The sequence below is a fragment of the Podarcis muralis genome, chromosome 2, assembly GCF_964188315.1.
Source record: "Podarcis muralis chromosome 2, rPodMur119.hap1.1, whole genome shotgun sequence".
NCBI lineage: Eukaryota > Metazoa > Chordata > Lepidosauria > Squamata > Lacertidae > Podarcis > Podarcis muralis.
Window position 1 is genome coordinate 80976906 of NC_135656.1, and position 18840 is coordinate 80995745.

At 40.5% G+C, this 18840-nt stretch overlaps 1 protein-coding gene across 5 annotated transcripts in view; it reads left to right on the forward strand.

Annotated features, from left to right (window-relative positions):
* Positions 1-18840, forward strand: part of CACNA2D3 (calcium voltage-gated channel auxiliary subunit alpha2delta 3) — a 487740-nt gene that overhangs the window by 301075 nt on the left and 167825 nt on the right. For all 5 annotated transcript variants that reach the window (XR_013391978.1, XM_028719075.2, XM_028719076.2 and 2 more), the window contains exons 12-13: positions 926-1004; positions 8578-8711. Coding sequence is in view for 4 of the 5 variants with exons in the window: in XM_028719075.2 (XP_028574908.1) it covers positions 926-1004; positions 8578-8711 (213 nt within the window). In the remaining variant the exon portion in view is untranslated. The remainder of the gene's footprint in view (positions 1-925; positions 1005-8577; positions 8712-18840) is intronic.

Here is an 18840-nt window from a genome sequence, read left to right on the forward strand (position 1 = left end):
CTAGCAATGTGGAGAGTATGCCTTTCTTAAATGTGATGTGACCTTCGCAGCCTTAACTGTGTCAGGTTTTCTCATATAACTGTGTCTGGTGCGGAGTTCCAAGATATTTTAAATTAATTGCCCACCTCATGAACAAAGACTGTGTTGGATTGTTCTGAGGTTTTTCTTTCCAAGGTAGTGTGGGTGGGGAAATTTGTTTGAAAGAATGTATCCATGCTTCTATACTGTGGGAAGATTCATATTAATATATATATATATGAGCACGCGTTAGAGAGGCAGAGGCATTGCCAGTAGGTCATCTCATGTTTCACATCTGTAGTAATAATTTGTGTAGTAATTAAATGTAAGCTTTAGACCAGAACAGTCTACTATGTTTTGAACCATAGAACAGACTTCTCTATCATGTGACTTCAGGCTATACCTCAGTAGTGTAAAGTCCTCATTTTCACTTACTCTTAGTTTGTGGAAAATGCCAAATAGTGTGTGTGTGTGTGTGTGTTATTACAAAAATAAACAGAGATATAATTTGGTTAAACAATGCCTGATTGGAGCATAAATATCTTAATTGGCTGATACCCTAAACTCACTCATTGACATCAATGGGAACTTTTCTTTCCAGTCCTCTTAGCTCTGCAGGGACTGCAATTTTCTTTTTTGTTCACAGGAAGGGGAGGTATAATTGAAGAAAAACCACAGGCAAAGTCACCCTTTATGCATTAAATGTGACATGTAGTTTGATCCTCAGAATAAAGTTCCCTTGAAACCAGTGGAGCATTTCCGGTAGAATATGATTAGGATATTAGATTGTATTTAATGTTGCTGTGTTGCATAACCAGTTTAATACTCATTTATCAGTTTGGTTAAGGTGTTTCCTTTAAATACACTTCTGTAGCAGAGAGACATTAATTTAGCATTGTATTTTCAGGTTCGCATATTCACCTACTTGATAGGAAGAGAAGCTGCCTTTGCTGATAACCTCAAGTGGATGGCTTGTGCCAACAAAGGTTTGTTGATTTTCCTTGCAAAATATGTTTATTTCCTCCTTCTGTGGTGGCTGTTCTTTCTCCCTGTAAAATCCTCTCTGTTCTCATTTTAACTCTTCGTTTGATGGAAGACTGAACTGTGATCCCAATTATGGCATGCTAAAGGAGCACATCCCAGTATGGTTCAGTTAACTCTATGGTCTCGCAATCTATGCACAAACCTGTATTTCACTACCCCACAGGTGCGTGCAAGAAGGTGGTACTTTCAGACTATTTCTGCAGAATTAAATTGTAACCTTGTAAAGTGAACTAGAAGTGCTTTTAGAGGAAACAAATTCATTTGGTCACCATCCTTCATACCTACTGTAATGCATTCTGTGCAAGACTAGTACAGATGGCAGAAGCTCTTTCTAGTTGTAGTGAGAAAGCAGAAACTTTATCAATCTACCCTGCGATACAGAGAACTGGCCCCTAGGAATAATTCAAGGTGCTGGATTTTTCTCGAAGTTAAGCATGGCTTGGGTACAGAGGTTTAAGAGCACCTCTCCCTGCAGGAGACCCTCATTAAGATTACAATCCTGTGCATATGTATGTGTGAACACAGTCAGTGGGACTAAATAAACATGCAAAGAATTGTTTGAATCTGCCCAGTATATCTGGCTAATGCTTCCTTTTATGAAGCAAGATTGTCAGGGAGAAACGGGACCTTTTCTGTTGAGGTTCCAGCTCTGTGGGATATCGTACCCTAACAAAACATTCTTGCAGTTTTTGGAAGGCTGGCAAAATCTTTCCCCTTTTGATACATCTTTTAGGATGGGTATTTAAAAGGTGTGTGCCTGATCTGTTTCTCTTAGTCCTCAGAACATAATTTGTATTTTGTTTGTTTTAAACTGGTGCTGTTTTAATAAATGTTTATGTTAATCTACCTTGAACACTGGGGAAATTGGAAATAAATGAAATCTAGCAGTTCTATAGTGTAGAATGAAATAATGTAGCAATGAATATCTTACGGCAAAGATGAATGACATCTCCTGTATTGTGTTCTATTACCATGAGAGAACGCCAAACACCCTGTAACAGGATGTGAGCTTTCTTCTGTTCAGTTAGTAGACAGGGTTTGGGACACAGATAATAGGTTGGTCTTAGTGCCCTTTTCCCACTTGTGGATTTTGACCCTGAGGGTGTTGGAGGAATGAGCTACTTTCTGTATTACTCAGGAATGGAGCTTCATTTTATGCTATGTGCAGGCACTGAAGCAGACATGTCAGGTTGGCCATGGCCTAATCACAGCGCAGTGATAGAAAGCTCTGGTGAAGCTACGATTCTTTCTGTCATCGCTTCATGTACTGATGTTTTCCCACTCTTGCGTGTGTGCGCACCACATGACATTCTAATGATTCACTTGAAGTACATCCATTTAGTCATGGATTATTGCTGTAACCGCTGTCTGTGCCCATCTGATGGAAATTACTCAATTTAAAGACTTGTCTTAATCAGCTAATATTGCGCTAGGATTTAGTCTTAGTCACTGTATAAGAATCCTTTGAAGCAAGTTTTTAAAAGACAGTTTCGTCAACAACAAAGTATGTTGTGCTACCCCCCAAGCCAATGCCCACTGCTGGATTGCTGCATCTGAAGGATCAGGACAAAAGGCTTTCTTCCATTTTTTTAAAGTAACACATAGAGAAGGACGCTTGACAAAGGAAAATCACATGCTTTCTAGAGTGGGTGTCCACAACTTGGCACTCACAAAGCCAAAAGCAGCTTGCCAACATTGCTCACCATTGTCCAAACAGACCTGCTGTTTTTTTATGCCAGACTGGGGGGGGGGAGAGGAATATTATTAAGCACTTGCATACATTCATGTGCAAAATGTTTCTCAACCTCCTCTCCTTCATGGTACCTCTTCGCTAATTACTGTGGTTTTTCTCCCTCGTTTTAAATTGATTATGTTTTATATATTGTTATACTTCTGGAAGCTGCATTGGGAGATTGTACCCTGAAAGTCGGTTTACAAATATTTCACACAAATAAATACTGAATAAATTATAAATAGTATTGCCAGTCATTCTTGACTACTGCTACAGTGCAACCCCACCCTGCTGTCCTTTTGCTGTTCATTGGACAGTGATCCCAACGAAAAAGGACAATATTCTCATGCAGCCAGTTCAGAGTGAGGACATTAAGCACTACCCTCATTCTGAATGTGAGCTTGAGAGCCCTGTAAGCACCAATAGCGATATTCTAATCTGAAATATCACTCACGCAATAATATTTCACTGGACTGCTTTTTTAAAAAAAGAATTATTAGAACACTTGAATTAGTCTGAGGAGACTTGAGTTCAAATCCGCAAATACTATTTTTCAACCTATCACAGTGTTTGTATGAAAATCAAATGTGTATGCAGGGGCAGTCATTATCTGCAAAATATTTACCACGGGACAGTGATGATGTCCTAAGCAAGGGAAGGTCAACAGGACAACAAAGTATGTTAGCTTTTCAGACAGTACATTACCCATGCTTCATAAAGATCTAACCGCAGCCATTCAGAAAGGAGGGCCATGAGGAGGTGGCTTCCTTCCTCTCTTCTAATTTGGCATGTACTAGCCCAATCTCCAATAAATGGAAAAATAAAGAATTTTGTTGGTTGCCAAGAACAAATAGCATATATGGCTCTGCACCATATTTTTGTGGTCTTTGAAAGAACGCTCTTGTTATCCTAATGGTTTCTTTATCACTTCCTTTTTGACCTTATCCATGCTAAAAGCCCCCAGATAAGTCTCCCTGCCAGTTTAGTGTGTAAACACTTAATGACTGTAGGAAGCACTTGGAAATACGTTAGAAGGTTGCTAAGCAAATGTTTCAGTATTTAATCTTGAGATGGAGTGAAGTAGTCCTGTCTAAGGTTTCCAATACAATGTCTTATGAGACAATGCCCTAGAGCAGAGGCAGCCAAAGAGGTTTCCTGAAGATGTTGTTGGCCATGCTGAATGGAGCTGGATGCCAACAACTTACGGGGCACATCACATAAACTACCCATGCCTTAGAATATCCTGGGGTGCATTTTAGGCATTTGATATATTAGCAGAAGGGTGTACACGGTGTTGCTTTTTGACTTCTTCCAATCTCACACCACTCTGGTAACAACTAGATAGAGGAGCCATGTGAGTGGAACTAAAGCAGAAACAAACCACTATTCATTTAGATTATCTACATTTCCTTTGCTTCACTGGTTTAGGGCAATTTGACAGCAGATACTCCACTGATTCTAATGATGCAACACATTTGGTCTCAACAAAACTAGTGTTTGATTTCTGCTCTACTGTTAGATTAGATTTCACCAGATTCTCTTGATGCCTTTAATTGTTTTATCGATTTTGATTGTTACGTTGTCATTGTCTTTTGTAGTTATTTTATGGTAGAGAGCCATCTTGAGGTCAAAAGGCAAGGTAGAAATCTTTCAACAAAATCTTCCAATAATCCTCTTTCTGTACCTGCATAAATCTGGGAAATTTATTCCAAAGCTAAAAAGAAAAAAGGAATTAGTGTAAGTCAGCAGAACCTTTTATTGTCGGTTTCATTAACATCTCAATAAACCTTTGCTTAGAGTGTCAAGAGCAACATGAATTTATCTGCTACTCCATGTCATGTTAATTGAACCCTATTCCTATAGATGCTGCAGCAGCGTCACTAGCACAAGTTTCTTTCACTTATGGAATAGTAGGAGGGTATCCTTATTAGCTGAAGCACTGCTGGGTTCTTTTTTTGTATGGTGGGAGAATGAAAGATAATATCAGCAAGAGAGGACTGAGACCTGGCAGTGCCTCTCTGCGGAGTCTCAGAAGGACTGCACTGCAGTCTAATTCTTGCATGGATGGGTAAGCCAAACCGTGTAGCTGTCATAGAGGTCATTGCCCCTAGAATCAATTTTCCTCGTGGTGATTTTCTCCTTGGAAGCACACAGCAGAGATGGAGGGTGTTTGAAAGATTTCCAGCCGACTTGATTGTGGATAGTGAAATCCTTTCTCTGGAACTGGATCACGGTGGAATTTCACACACTGAAGGAGACCACCACCAGCTCCCGCTCCTACCGCAGCATGTTTCTCCCTTACATAAGTAGGCCATACCTTGAGGGAGCATGGGCTTAATGAGGCAGAGCGGCAGCCCATTTTAAATACATTAAAACAGTCAAGACCCCAAAACCGCGACAGAATAGTGTATGAAAGTTTTCAACTATCTTCCTAGCAGTCTGTAGGAGAAGGGGCAAATTGTTACCAAGATCTTCAGATGCACAAGTAACATTTTCCAAAGGTTTGGCTTGCCAAATTTTAAGGGATTCGGCCATGCCTCTCCCTCAACAGTCAATTACAACTGAAAGCTTGCCAGCTGTGAAAACAAAGGCGTACTTCAATGTTTTAGTTAGCCACAAACAAAAGAACCAGTATTAGGCGAGTCTTTAAGAAAATAGTCTACCTCACTATAGTAATTTGACAATCCCTTCCCTTTAATGTTAGTTTATTTAAATATTAATTGTACACCATGTGCCTCACACTTTACATAACACTGATGAAAGAGGTTGAGAAAATTCATCAATACATCAGTCTGTGTGGGGACAAAATGGTGACAAGAGGCAGTTGAACCTGTGGAGTTATTATTAAGCTATTATATCACTAAGAAATAACTAAAAGATTGGCTATTTAGACCCACTGCTGTAGTATCCTAAATTGTGATGTTCTGCAGAGAATGGCTCACACATTTCAATGAAGGATGCTTCAATGAAGGCATGCTACCTGCATAAGTGTAACAAAGCAGGCACTGACTTTTTTCTGGAGAAAAGCAGTTATGGGAGCACTTAGTTCTTTTTCTCACTGCTTTTCTGCTCCAAACTGTCACTTGCCAGTTTACTGTCCATCTTACTTATTTATGTACCGTATTTATTGGCAGCTCTAGATGTCCAGGCAACCTAAAACAGATTACAAAAGTTTAAATTAATTGATGGTAGGAAAAAAAATAACAAGAAAAAGTAATACAGCATAAAAAATCAGACGGTCTTTGTCTAGCATGGAAAAGGTGCCATTTGAGCTCTAGGGAGCTCATTCAACAGCTGGCATCTCACCACTGAAAAGACCCTTTCATTTGTAGCAATCTGCTAAACCCACCAGGTGGGAAACTTGGATAAGGACCTCTGAGGATCTTAAGGTCCAGATAGATACAGATGTGAAGAAATGATCCTTACACTTCAAGCTGGGTTTAGAAATGGACTGCATGCCAGTGAAGATGATGAAGTGTTTTACTCATATTTCCCCCTCCCCAGTTATCAATCTCACAGTTGTATTTTGAACTGATAAAGGTTTCTGGACCTCTATCAGTTTGCCCACTTACAGCACAGTACAGTAAACCAAGCAGGGGATTACTAGTACATTGGTGACTGAAACTAGGCTATTCCTTCCCAGGTAAGGCTGTACCAGGCATACCAGCTCAAGCGGACCCAATGGCAATCCAGGCAGTTTGTCTCCCCAATGACAGAGATGCATCAATGTGCACCCCCAGGCTATCAACCTGACTATGTAGTCCAGGGCTGGAGAAAACTCCTAGGGATCACATGCCTATGGTGGGCAGCAGGGCTAGAAGCAAAAGTGGGCATAACAACAGGTGTTTATTTGACCTTTGAGCACCAGACTAGTTTCTGCTTACACTCTCACACACCCCTCTCTATCTTCCATCCAGGCAAGCAAAAGTCATTATCAGAGTTCAAGGATACATTCCAGCCAGGCAAAAACACTCAAGGAGGGTGTGAAGCAAGGCTGGTGAGTGGTGTGTCCTGGGGAGAGGGGAATGTGGCTGGGGAGGGGCTGTGACCTGGGGAAGAGGCCCATGGGGCAGAAAGAGAGGCCCAGAGGGCTGTGTTTAGCCTCTGGGCCTGAAGTTCCCTTTAGCAGGAGTGAAACCCCCTCTGGAACATGTTGAACACCACTTACCTGGCAGGTGAACCACCCACTTGCATTGCCTCTGCCTTGTATGGATTGAGCTTCAGTTTGCTGGCTCTCCTCCCGACCTTTGCTGCATCCTGGCACTGACTTTGCACTCCCACTGCTCCACCTGTGGCTGATGGAAATAAGTAGTGGAGGTGGGTGCCATCCACACATTTCCCTGCTTTGGTGCTTTTAAAGTGAAAGGGGGTATGTAAATAGTTTAATAAACAAGACAAATAAATTTTGCTCAAACCAGTGGATGGCCTCATTCAGCATTTCAAGTACCCTTGCCTCTGTGTTAGTTCTCTACTCCAGATCCTGCTCCTGAAGCTACTTCACCTAAGAAAAGCAACCATTGGTCTTTTTTTTTTTTTACATGTCTGTGCCTTGCTTGCAATATGTGTGGTTAGCCCTCAAGCTTCCTTGCTGTAATAATGTCTGCAAGTACTGTGCTGTGTCTCTTTTCACAGCTGTCCTTTTCTGTGCAGAGACTAATGTGATGCTCAAAACTGACAAAATCTCAGAACGTGAAATTTATAAACACACACACACACACACACACACACACACAGTGCCAGATATCAACAAATGCACATAAACAAAAAAAAAGTCTTTAAAATATCAACATGAGCACTCCTAACAGAGGACTGGGCCACTCAGAGCAGTGGAGCTACCCAACACTTTCGAACCCTTGCCAACTTCTGGCTGGCACAGCAGAGAGGCTGAGATCAGGATCTTCTCCAGCAAATGGACTTATTGGCTCTGCACTGACCCTGGAAAACCCCATTTGGGACCTTACTCTGGCTACCACTGCTGCACTGGCTTCACAATAGCTCACATCTGCAGTGGTCACAGCAGGGATTTTCATCATGGTTGAGTCCCTCTGCCAGAGAAGGGATACAAGTTCCAACTCCCATTATAGATTGGGGTTTAGGATTACTCCTAACGTACAATAAACTTTGAGTTAGGATCACTCCCTAAGCCTAGTGATGCAGTCCACATAGTACTCTCAGTACATAAGAGTTATTTAGTTCCTTATTGGCTCAGTGGATAACTATGGACTGCACTGTATGTAGCATCTGGCCACTGCAATGGGCAGAAGAAGAAATTATGGTGCTTGGAATTCTGTATTCTGATGAAGAGAAAGAACTGGATACAACCAGACATTTTTTACAATACCAGCCTTACGTTTGTGATGCTGGGTACTTAGAATGGGGTGGGGGTAGGGGGAGGCTCTAAAAAGTTAACAGATCCCTAGTATTTTTAAAAAGCATTTACCTTTAAGAACAAACTTCTTCCACTTTTACTTTATCCTGAAGCTGAAAAATTGACTTGGAACCAAACAAATTAGGACAGGCTGTGCAATGGTGTATAACACTCTGAGGAATGGAACCTTTCAGGACTGACATATCATTTCACAGACTTGTGCTTTCACAAATTAATGCGTGACAAGGCTTCTTCAGAATTTTTTTTCTTCAAGTCCACCCTCCCCCCTTTCCTCTATTTCTTTCTGTGCAAACAGAAGACAAGATGAGTGTAATTATTATGCATATTCTACGCTCCCCTCTGTCTGCATGGCCTCATGTTTCTCTCTCTGTGTGTGTTTTTTGAACTTCCGCAGGGTTTTTCACTCAGATATCTACTCTAGCCGATGTTCAGGAAAACGTTATGGAATATCTCCATGTGCTTAGTCGACCCAAAGTGATCGATCAAGAGCACGACGTGGTATGGACTGAAGCCTATGTTGACAGCACTGTAAGTCTTCAAGAGGCAACGTTTAATACATCCTGTTTATTTGCAGAACACCCAAAGGAATTTGGTATTGTTCTCATATTGCATTTGACACTACATAGAATGTCCTGAGCTTTTGCTTCCTTGACACTGGATTGTGCATGAGCTGCTAAGATGGAGTTCAATTTACATTACATTACATTGAATTGACTAATTTCACCTGCAGCAGTTACTGGGAAGTCTTTCATTTGTAGAAAATGTAAGGCTTCGTGTATTAAAGCCCAGTAAACAAAGCTGCCATTTTGCTTGTCAAGCACATAAAGTACAAATGTATGGCATAAGTATAAATCAGCTAATGCATATAAAACTCATACAACTGCAGTCAATACTAGGGATTTTTAAATTTTAATTTAATTTATTAAATTTGTATGTGCAACGACCACAAGACTTGCTTTATATCTGTATTTGTAGCATTTGGAAGCAGCCCAATCTGCTTTGGACCTGCTCTGGTCATTCTGTTGATTAGTTTTTTGGGTCTGAATCTGATCTGTTACATCCAAATTTCAGGAGTTCAAAATAGCTATAACATTTTTTCTTTTCACATAAGTGGCTAGAATTTGCAGGCAAATGAGCCCTCCCATGTCAAATTTCGTGTAGACCCATCCAGGGGGTTTTGTGCAAGGAACCTTTAAAAATTATTATTTTTTTTAGTAAAGAAAAGACTTGTAATGTTTTGATTTCCTGATAGATTTGAATGCAAATTGCATGCTTGGTCATGCTTTTGGAGGGGATGAAGCCTACCAATTTTCAAAAATCTAGTGGTTCTGCAAAGGAGGACTTTAGCGTGATAGAAAATAGAAATCATGTTCCCTCCCCAATTTTATTTGTGGACAATCAGATTGAAAACTGGACACAAGGGAAGTGCCCCTAGATAAAGCTTAAACAAATAGGTTGCACATTTAAGGATTTTGGGGGGGAATGAGACCACAGAGCAGCTTGGAAGTTATGGGTTCCTTGATCCACCTTGTGTTAATGATGCAATCTGGCCTGAGGAATGTGAGATCAGGACCCAAATCACTCCAATTCCTCTTCTTATTTGGGGTGCACACGTTGCTGACACGTACCCCTAGTCAATACCAGTAGGTCAAGTCACAAGGTTATAGTTCCAATGCTATAAAGCAGAGGTAGGTAACTTGTTAATTACTAACAAGGATACCAGGTATGTGAATGGCTCCTAATCTACATGTTTTACCCTACACGCAATAAACTAATTCTGCATACCATTTTCATGAATGTGGCAGATGTTAAGCTGAATCTGGTGGATATGTGATAGATCTAATCCAAAATTGCGCTCTCCTAATTTGAGGTTGGGGTGGGTGGAATGGAGAGGGGGCATCTCCAGTTAAATCCCAACCCAAAAAATGGAGGAAACAACTTCAAGGTGAGTTTGGAAATCATATTCTGAAGATATGTGTACATAGAAGCTGGTATGCTCAGGATTCCAACAGGAAACCTTGCAGAAATGCCTTGGGAGTTTTTAGTATGTGAACAATATGTTTAAGAATGTACTATTACATTTTTAAAAGGGAGATGCCTTTCATGTTGAAGTTGAGTAAATACCCTTTCTCCTTTTAGTGTATGCCTATAAGCATGATTGGTAGAAAATATTAGAACCGGTATTGTTTTCCAATGACAATATAACCTTTTATTTTGTGTTTGTTTCGTTTTCACGTGTTTTTTATGGTAAGTAGTAGATCATTTTGATTGTTTGTAGAACTTACTTGCAATTATTTTAGAAACAATACATTTCTAAACAGGGATAGCATATGGTGGGATCTCTTTATATAAACAGCTATCCCACACACACTTGTAGCTTAGTGTGAGTAGAATCTAACATTTGTTCTAATTGCCTGTACAGATTTTCTATAGTTCTTTTCTGTTTTTTAACCTCCACCAGAACTAGACAAATCTCAGAAATCTCACCAGGTGAGCTCAATCTCACTTTTTGAAAATGTTAAACATATAAATAAATTTGAGATTCATTAGCTTTGTGCAAATTTATATGAGAACTAACATTACCTCTATCTGGAAACATTGTTAGCATCCACGTTCATTCCTGTGCTAAAGGAACTGTACAACTTTAAACTGTGTTATTCTGACAAATCTATGACAATGGATAGATTTTAATATGTTTCTTGGTTTGAATCAGGGTTAAATTGTGGATTTCCAATCTTGATCTCCAATTCTCTAGTCCTCTTTTTTGTGGGCTCTGGTTTTTGTGTTGTCTTTTTGGATATTAAAGGAATAATAACTGATAGATCTGGTTCCCTATTGCGAATTGCAGTTTCCTGGCAGAAATCTTTAGTTGATATTTGTTCAGACATTATAGCAGGATAATTAGGCCTATTATGTAAAGTCTATTATTGAGTCTCACGTGATCAACTGTCTGGCATATGGTGAGGACCTGATAAGAAGGAATCTTTCCCCACGGGCCCATTTTCTTCCCTCTGTCTTAATAAGGGAGTTTTAAAGTGGGTGATGCAGAAAGGGGAATCTTACAGTTCCTCAAGAGTAGGGAGAAGCATTATTAAATTCCACCTACTTGCATTGTGCAGGAATACAATTGTATTGTGGTTTTTGTATGCATAGACTACCTGGCACCTCCAGCTAAACGCAACAGGCAGCAGGTAACGTGAAAGATCTCTACCTGAAACTCCGGCAGGCTTCTGCCAGTTGAAGCAGATGAGACTGGTTTAGGTGGACAAATAGTTCAACTGCTATAAAAGCAGCTTCTTCTTAGTGTTGCCAGTCAAGTTTTTCTTTACCTTGGCTTGGAGACAAATTTCAGAATTTCTTAATGAGTCACCTGAAAGCATAGGTCCACTACCTTCCACTTTCTCTGCTGTGGATCACAATCCAAGCAAAGGAAGAATCCCTGTTTTACTTCCGCTCTGTCCTCAAAAGACTTCCTGAAAGCCCTTCCTCCTTCTCACAGGATAACCTCTCCACACCTAGAACATCTAAAACATTAAAACCATTCAGGTATTCTCACAGTTAATAATGGTTAATGGTTGCTGGAAACAGTGTCCTTCAGCCAACAAATCCCTGGGTGAAAAGGGATCTTTTCATATTCCTCCTGAATGTTAATAATGAGGGAAACAAGCACATCTCTCCAGGAAGAGCATTCCACAAACTGGGAGCCATCACCAAGAAGGCCCTGTCATGGGCCAGCACCAACAAGGCGACACCACGTATGAGAGGGAGGGAGGGAGGGAGGGAGGGAGGGAGGGAGGGAGGAAAAATACTGCCCTCCACACTTTTCACTTTCTGCCACTGCCCTTCCCAGCTTGGCAGCAAGCAAAGAGAAGTGGGGAGGGTATTTTGGGTTGGTGGGGAGCTCTAAGCTGATTATCATTTTGGCTTCTCCATAGGTTCAACTGATATTTACAGGCTGCATTCCCTGGGTATAAAGAGAATTTTTGATGATAAAACCATTACCTTCTGCGAGTCCAACATATCAACTATACTATTAGGGGCTGTTTGTGCAACTTATGAAACTGGTCTTACACAATATAGGACAGTAGCTTTGTGATATATACAGTCTTGTCTTTGTGCAAGTCTCCCTCTTTTGTAATGTTAGTCACATCTGAGCATCTCCAATTGCAATACCATTTTTCATACACTCTTGAGCTACCTTTAAACCTGATTTCTTCGAGTAACATTGGAATTATGATGACCTCGCTTATCATCTGTCTTTCACAGCAACATTTGGTGTGGTCATCAATAAGTGCTTGCCTTCGCGTGGGCAGGAAAAGAGCTGATAATGTTCTTTTGATTGCACCTCTCACTTGAGTTAAGGCCCTGAGAGTGTTATTTTGTGTCTGGGAGCCAAATGGTTAGTTGTGTGAAATTGCCTTGCACATCAGCTGTCTGGATTCTTCTATCTTATCATATGGATGCAGTATCTGTCACTTGAAGGCTAACTGGAACTTTATAACCTAAGCACTTAGTAACTGCCCACAAAACTGCTGATAGGGCTGTACCTCAGTGGTAGAGGCTCAGCTGTATGCTGTAGGCTGAAAGCCCTAGCCAGGTGTAGTCCTTGCAGGTAGGACTGCAAATCCTCTGCCAGTCATTGGTAGACAATGCTGAGGTTGCTGGACTACTGATCGGGTTTGTTAAAAGAGAGCTTCCTATGTTAGAATCAGTTTTTATCATGCTTGCTTTCCCTTTTGTTAGTGTAATTCTGTATGTATGTATGTATGTATGTATGTATGTATGTATTTAATATACAGCCCTTTATCCGAAGATCTCAGGGTGGTTCACCAAATAAAAAGACAGGATAAAAGCACAAAATAAATAGTTAAAAATAAAATAATAATGCCCCCTCCCACAAACACATTTAAAAGACCATAGAATATTAAGGCCTGGTTGAAGTGGAATGTTTTTGCCTGGTGTATAATGACGCTGCCGGAAGAACCTCCCTGGGGAGAGCATTCTACAGAAGGGGAAACACTGCAGAAAAGGCCTGTTCTGGTATTGCCACCCTCCGGACTTCTCACGGAGGAAGCACACAAAGAAGGGCCTCAGATGATGAACGCAGAGTCCAGATCGGTTTATATAGGGAGAGGTGGTCCTTGAGGCATTGTGGTCCTGAGCTGTTGAAGGCTTTCTAGGTCAAAACCAACTCTTTGAATTGGCCCTAGAAGCTAATTGGTAGCCAGTGCAGTCAGGCCAGGATCGGTGTAATATGCTCAAACCTTCTTGCCCCGGTGAGCAACCTGGGCACCAAATTCTGCACCAGCTGAAGTTTCCAAACCATCTTCAGAGGCAGCCCTATGTTTGTTTGATAAACATTGCTATGCAGTGCAATTAAACTGCTTTTTTTGGCAAACTCCATTTAGAGGGAGGAGTTCAATGCCACTCTCTTCCAATCATTCTGTCAGCACAAGCATTTTTGCTTGCCAGATGGCATGGTCCTCCTCTTCTCCCCTTCACACTATTCTGGGGGTTCTCCCAACCCTCAAGGCATATTTGGGGGTGGGACACAGAAGGAGGAGGAAGGGAAGTCCCATTGCTAGAGGGAGCCCTTAAGCTGGCTTCTGTGTGTGCACCTGGCTGGTTGAATCCAGGCTACACTTTATTTCCTGCCTATTTGTATTTGTATATATATATTTTAAAAATTCTACAAATTCAAGATCACTGGATTGTGGCCAAGACTCCAAATTGCTCTACCTTGACATCAACATATTTTCACTGTAATATAGCTTCAATGTGTTTTCAAGTGGATTATTGTGGAATTAGCTATATTTCCATTATTTACAAAAGCTGTTTGCAAGGCTAAGATTAATTTCAGTGAAGGGAAGACTCAGGAAATGTAAAGTTGCAATTTCCAGCCGGGGTGAGGGGGATGACCTGGAGTCGGAGTGAACAAGGAGGTTCCCTAGTTTGCAGATGACACAAATTGTTCTGGATAATAAAATCCCAATCAGATTCTGAACCGCTCCTATAGGATCCCTTTAAACTGGGTGACTGGGCAACAGAATGGCTGATAAGATCCAGTGTAAGTAATTGCAAAGTGCCACACACATAAAAACCCAAGTACACATAAACATTGATGAGGTTTAAATTGACTGTGCCCTGGAAAGAGATATTGGGGTCTCTGTGGAACACACCAAAAAGTAGGCAATGGGGGCAGGGGGATAAAAAGAAGAAAAGTTCAGCACTGGGAATGATTAGCATTAGGGATTTTTATGGTAAGAACACAATCCATTCACCCATAGGTTGAGAACTCAGTACAAACCCATCTTGCATTTTCACTCCTCAACATGCGTGGGTTGTTTTGAGGGAATGGGCAGCTTCTATGTCTTTTCCTTATCCCCATCAAACCACCCTTCTTCTCCTTTTGCTCTAGCTCTCCCTTTACATATGTGGTTGAAAGTTCTCCTTGCACAATTGTTCACTCAGCTTTAGGGGAAATCATTCACCACTACAGTAGAGGAGCCCAGAGGTAGCCAAGGAATAGCATATACAACTCTTGCCATTTTTGTGCTCTTCAGAAACATTCAAAGCACATGGCTTCCACATCAGAATCCTAGGAACTCTAGCTTATCCCTCACTATCCTTAAGAAACTACAATTCATATTTTTTTTGGGGGGGGGGAAGCTCTGGGCTTTAAATGTGTGTTAGCTCTTCTTTAAATGTAAGGTACACCTGTGTCCTAAGTCTCCTTGTCGGGTTCAATGAATGCACATTTGGCAAATGTAGGTAGCGCTTGGAAATATGTTAGAGGGTAGCCCAGTGTGGGGTTTTCAGCACACTATATTCTGGGACCATGACTTGCAGTAGAGGTATCGAATGCTGTGCCCTCCAGAAGTTGTTGAAGTATAGCTTCCATCATCTCTAACCATCAGCCATGATGACTGAGACTAATGGGAGTTGGAGAACAGCAACAATGGGAGGCAGTGTGTTGGCTATTCCTGGATAGACCTTCAAATGAGCTCTAGTCCATATTCACCCATATTTGGTGAAGCTGCTTGGGAATTTTCTGCCACTTGTCATTGCCACTGATGTCTTGCCATCCCTGCTACTTCATCCATAGATCCTCTTTATACCAAGGAGAAGAACAGTTTCTGGCTCAGTTCAGATCATGGTGTTGGTAAGAGTGGCTCACAGCTTGCCCCTATGGATGAACTGCATCTAGTAGGAGAGGAGTTCCTCCTTTTAGACTTAGGCAGAGATTTTATGAGCTTATGTCAAATCACCTTTCTTCAGCATTATATATAAAAGAGCCATGTCTTATCAGGTTTTAGGAAGAAATCAAAGTAATTTCGCACTCTCTTTCTTCCAGATGATATTCCCAAAGATGGCATTTTGTTAATTGAGCTATTATCATAAGTGAATATAATTAGCATTTTCAGCACAGTAAAAGGAGCCCAGGGTCTCTTATTTCTAGTGCGCATTATGGATTGCTGCTCTGAAAGCCCATTGCAATATTTCACAGTTAGTTTGAAATGCTCTTACATGACTACGGCAAGTAAATATTAGCAATTACTGTGAATGCAAATTATAGTAAAAAACATTTATAAGAAGGTGAGAGGAGGAAGTGTATTTGTGAGTCAGTTATTTATGCAGGGAATAATGAAATTTATTTTGTGCCTGTTCTACAAGTATCTCACAAAATCAAAATAGCTTTAAACATCATACGTTGTGGTAGCATCTGCTATCAGTCTTTTGTACTTTTCTTTTCAGACATAGATTTCTTACTTGAACTTCTATTTTCCCCTTACATTTTTTGCTGTAGGTAGAATGACAAAAGACTAGTTGACTATCAAACACTGGATAGTTCTCCATATACATAACCTCTGTAGATACCTTACTTGCTAAAAATGAAAACTCTGTCATGACATGTCCATCATTGTAGAAACCATTTCTCAAGATTTTTTATGATTGCTGCTTTTATTTATTTAATGTCTATTTATTTATAAAACCATAGAACTGTAGAGTTGGAATGTTTCACTTTCTTCACAAAAGTGACCCAAAGCAACGTACAAACATAGTATAAAAACAAGTTATAGCAAACAAAACCAATAAAAGCCCAATAAATACAGCTATACAGATAAATGACAGGTCTTATATATCTTGTCTCAGATACCTGAAACCCTTTAAATTAAGGGCAAATGCCTGGGTAAAAAGAAAAGTTTTTCCTGGTGCTTAAACGTTATTTAACCAATCAGATTTGGCTGTGTGCTGACTTGACTGAAAGCAACTAAAACTTAGCCAGTGCTAAGTTCTGTTTAGAAGCTACAAAACAAGAAACTTAGGAGTGCTCCCCTAATGTGTTTTTGTTTTTTGTTTTCCTATTGGTAAGGCATATTTTTATGGTTCTGCTACTGAATTGAAGCTGATTTTAGAGTTCAGGCAGGCTTGTGCAGCTGGGCGTTCAGACAATCTGGCCCAAATCATTTAAAACCAAAACCAGCACTTCAAATTGGGCCCAGAAACAGAATACAGTGGTGCCTTGCAAGACGAAATTAATCCGTTCCGCGAGTCTCTTCGTCTTGCGGTTTTTTCGTCTTGCGAAGCACGGCTATTAGCGGCTTAGCGGCTATTAGCGGCTTAGCGGCTATTAACGGCTTAGCAGCTTTAAGAAAAAGGAAACAAACTCGCAAGAACTCGCAAGACGTTTCGTCTTGCGAAGCAAGCCCATAGGGAAATTCGTCTTGCGGAACGACTCAAAAAATGGAAAACCCTTTCGTCTAGCGAGTTTTTCGTCTTGCGAGGCATTCGTCTTGCGGGGCACCACTGTATGTATAATATGCCCTGATAGTCTGATTTCTAGAAGAGTTCTTATTCATGCATTCTGTACCAACTGGTGACAATGAAGCATCATTGTAGGCAGCCTCCAATGGAGCCAGGATTAGAGTCATCTAGCTGGGCGATAACCAGAGCATGTGTCACTGAGGCACTGTCCTCTTTCTCCAGATAGTGTCGCTGCTGACAAACCAGTCAAATATGGGGAAAGGCACAGTTCAGAATATGCCTTTGTAAAAACTTCCGAAAATATCCATGTACATTTTTCAAGACTGACCTAGCTCCAGAGTTCTAGCTGTTGCAGCCAAACATCCTGCTTTCTCAACAAGTGTACCATATTTGCTTCATTACTGACTATTTTGTTAAAGGTGAACTATAGAACGGCTCATGACACCCATTGCATCACATGACACACACACAAAAAAACCTAAAGTAGCAATTGGCAGAAACATAATGAACCCTTCCAGTCTTGACTGAACTTGAGCTCAAAGTGCAGTGAGCAGTGGTGTGTTTTTTTAATCAGTAGGTGCGCAGCCAAGATGACCTGTCCTCAGCACTTGGATGTTAATAAGAACAAGCATGTACATGCTGCTTCAGTGAAAGTCTAGGGGCTGTGATGACTTCCAAATGGTTAAGGAAGCTGTCGAGTTGCTCAGCTCAATAAAAGCACTTCTTATAAAATAAAAGCACTTGAAAAGAGAGCACATGAGGAGATGGACAAGCTAAAGTAAAGATGGCCACTTAATGGTTCCATTTCTACATTGACACCTGATTTCTAAGACCCTTTACAATATCATGAATAAACTGCATTATGCACATCTAGTCTTTTACCTAGAATCTTTGATTCATGAAACAAACTCCTTTGTATTTGATAAATTACATGTTTGCTTTTGTCTTAGTGCTAGACCTGGAAGTTCTTAGGGCAATTTTCAATGATTATATTAGCTGCAGGGTATTATATCGTTGAGCTAATTGCTGGTTGTCAAAACTGCTACGGAGGGGAAAGGGTGTTATTAAATGGCAGTATTTATTTTAATTAGTTAAACTTTGCATTGCAGGCATCATGGTACACTGTATTTGTAAAATAAAATAGCACAGACAATAAAAGATGTTCAGACCATCAAAACAAAGTAAAATAAAAATACCCACACACCTAAAGAAGACCATAAAAAACAAAACTATCTGGGCACGTGGATTGTGGAATGCCATCTGCATTATATGGCACTGAGAAAACTGATTATGTTGGACCTCTATTTCGTAGCAGATGGGTTCATTAAATTTAATAGCCTCTAGAGCTTTTAGAAACAGTGTTAAAAACATGTGGAACATGCTGTGACACTTCACTTCTAGCCCCAGAGTCATTATAATTCTGGCACAGACTATAAATATTAAAGTACTTTATTTCAATTGAAACAAATGACTACTCTAATTATTTTTGTTCATGTACAGTAACTTCAGAAGTGTCGAAGGCTGCCATTGTTTCAATTTTCCTGCACCTTCCCACTTTTTGTTTAAGGACATTTTTGCTGAACTTTAGCTCCATCTCCCATATTAGATCCACTTCTAATTTGTTATTTGACTTGCATGCAACATCAGAAACTAAAAGGCAATCATGTGGGTTAAGAAAATAAGCCATTTTCCTTCCTGTGGTGGCGAGGAAACCAACAAAAGTGCTAAGTTTTATCTAGAAAACTGTATCTGAAGCACGTAGAGATTTTTCTGTTGGTTCTTGCCTGCCCTTCCATAGAGTATAGCATGGACTTTCAGCAATGGTGCACAAAGATAACTCAGGTCTTGCATTTTAATCTATTACTGGTATCTAGTAAGGCCAAGGTGTTAG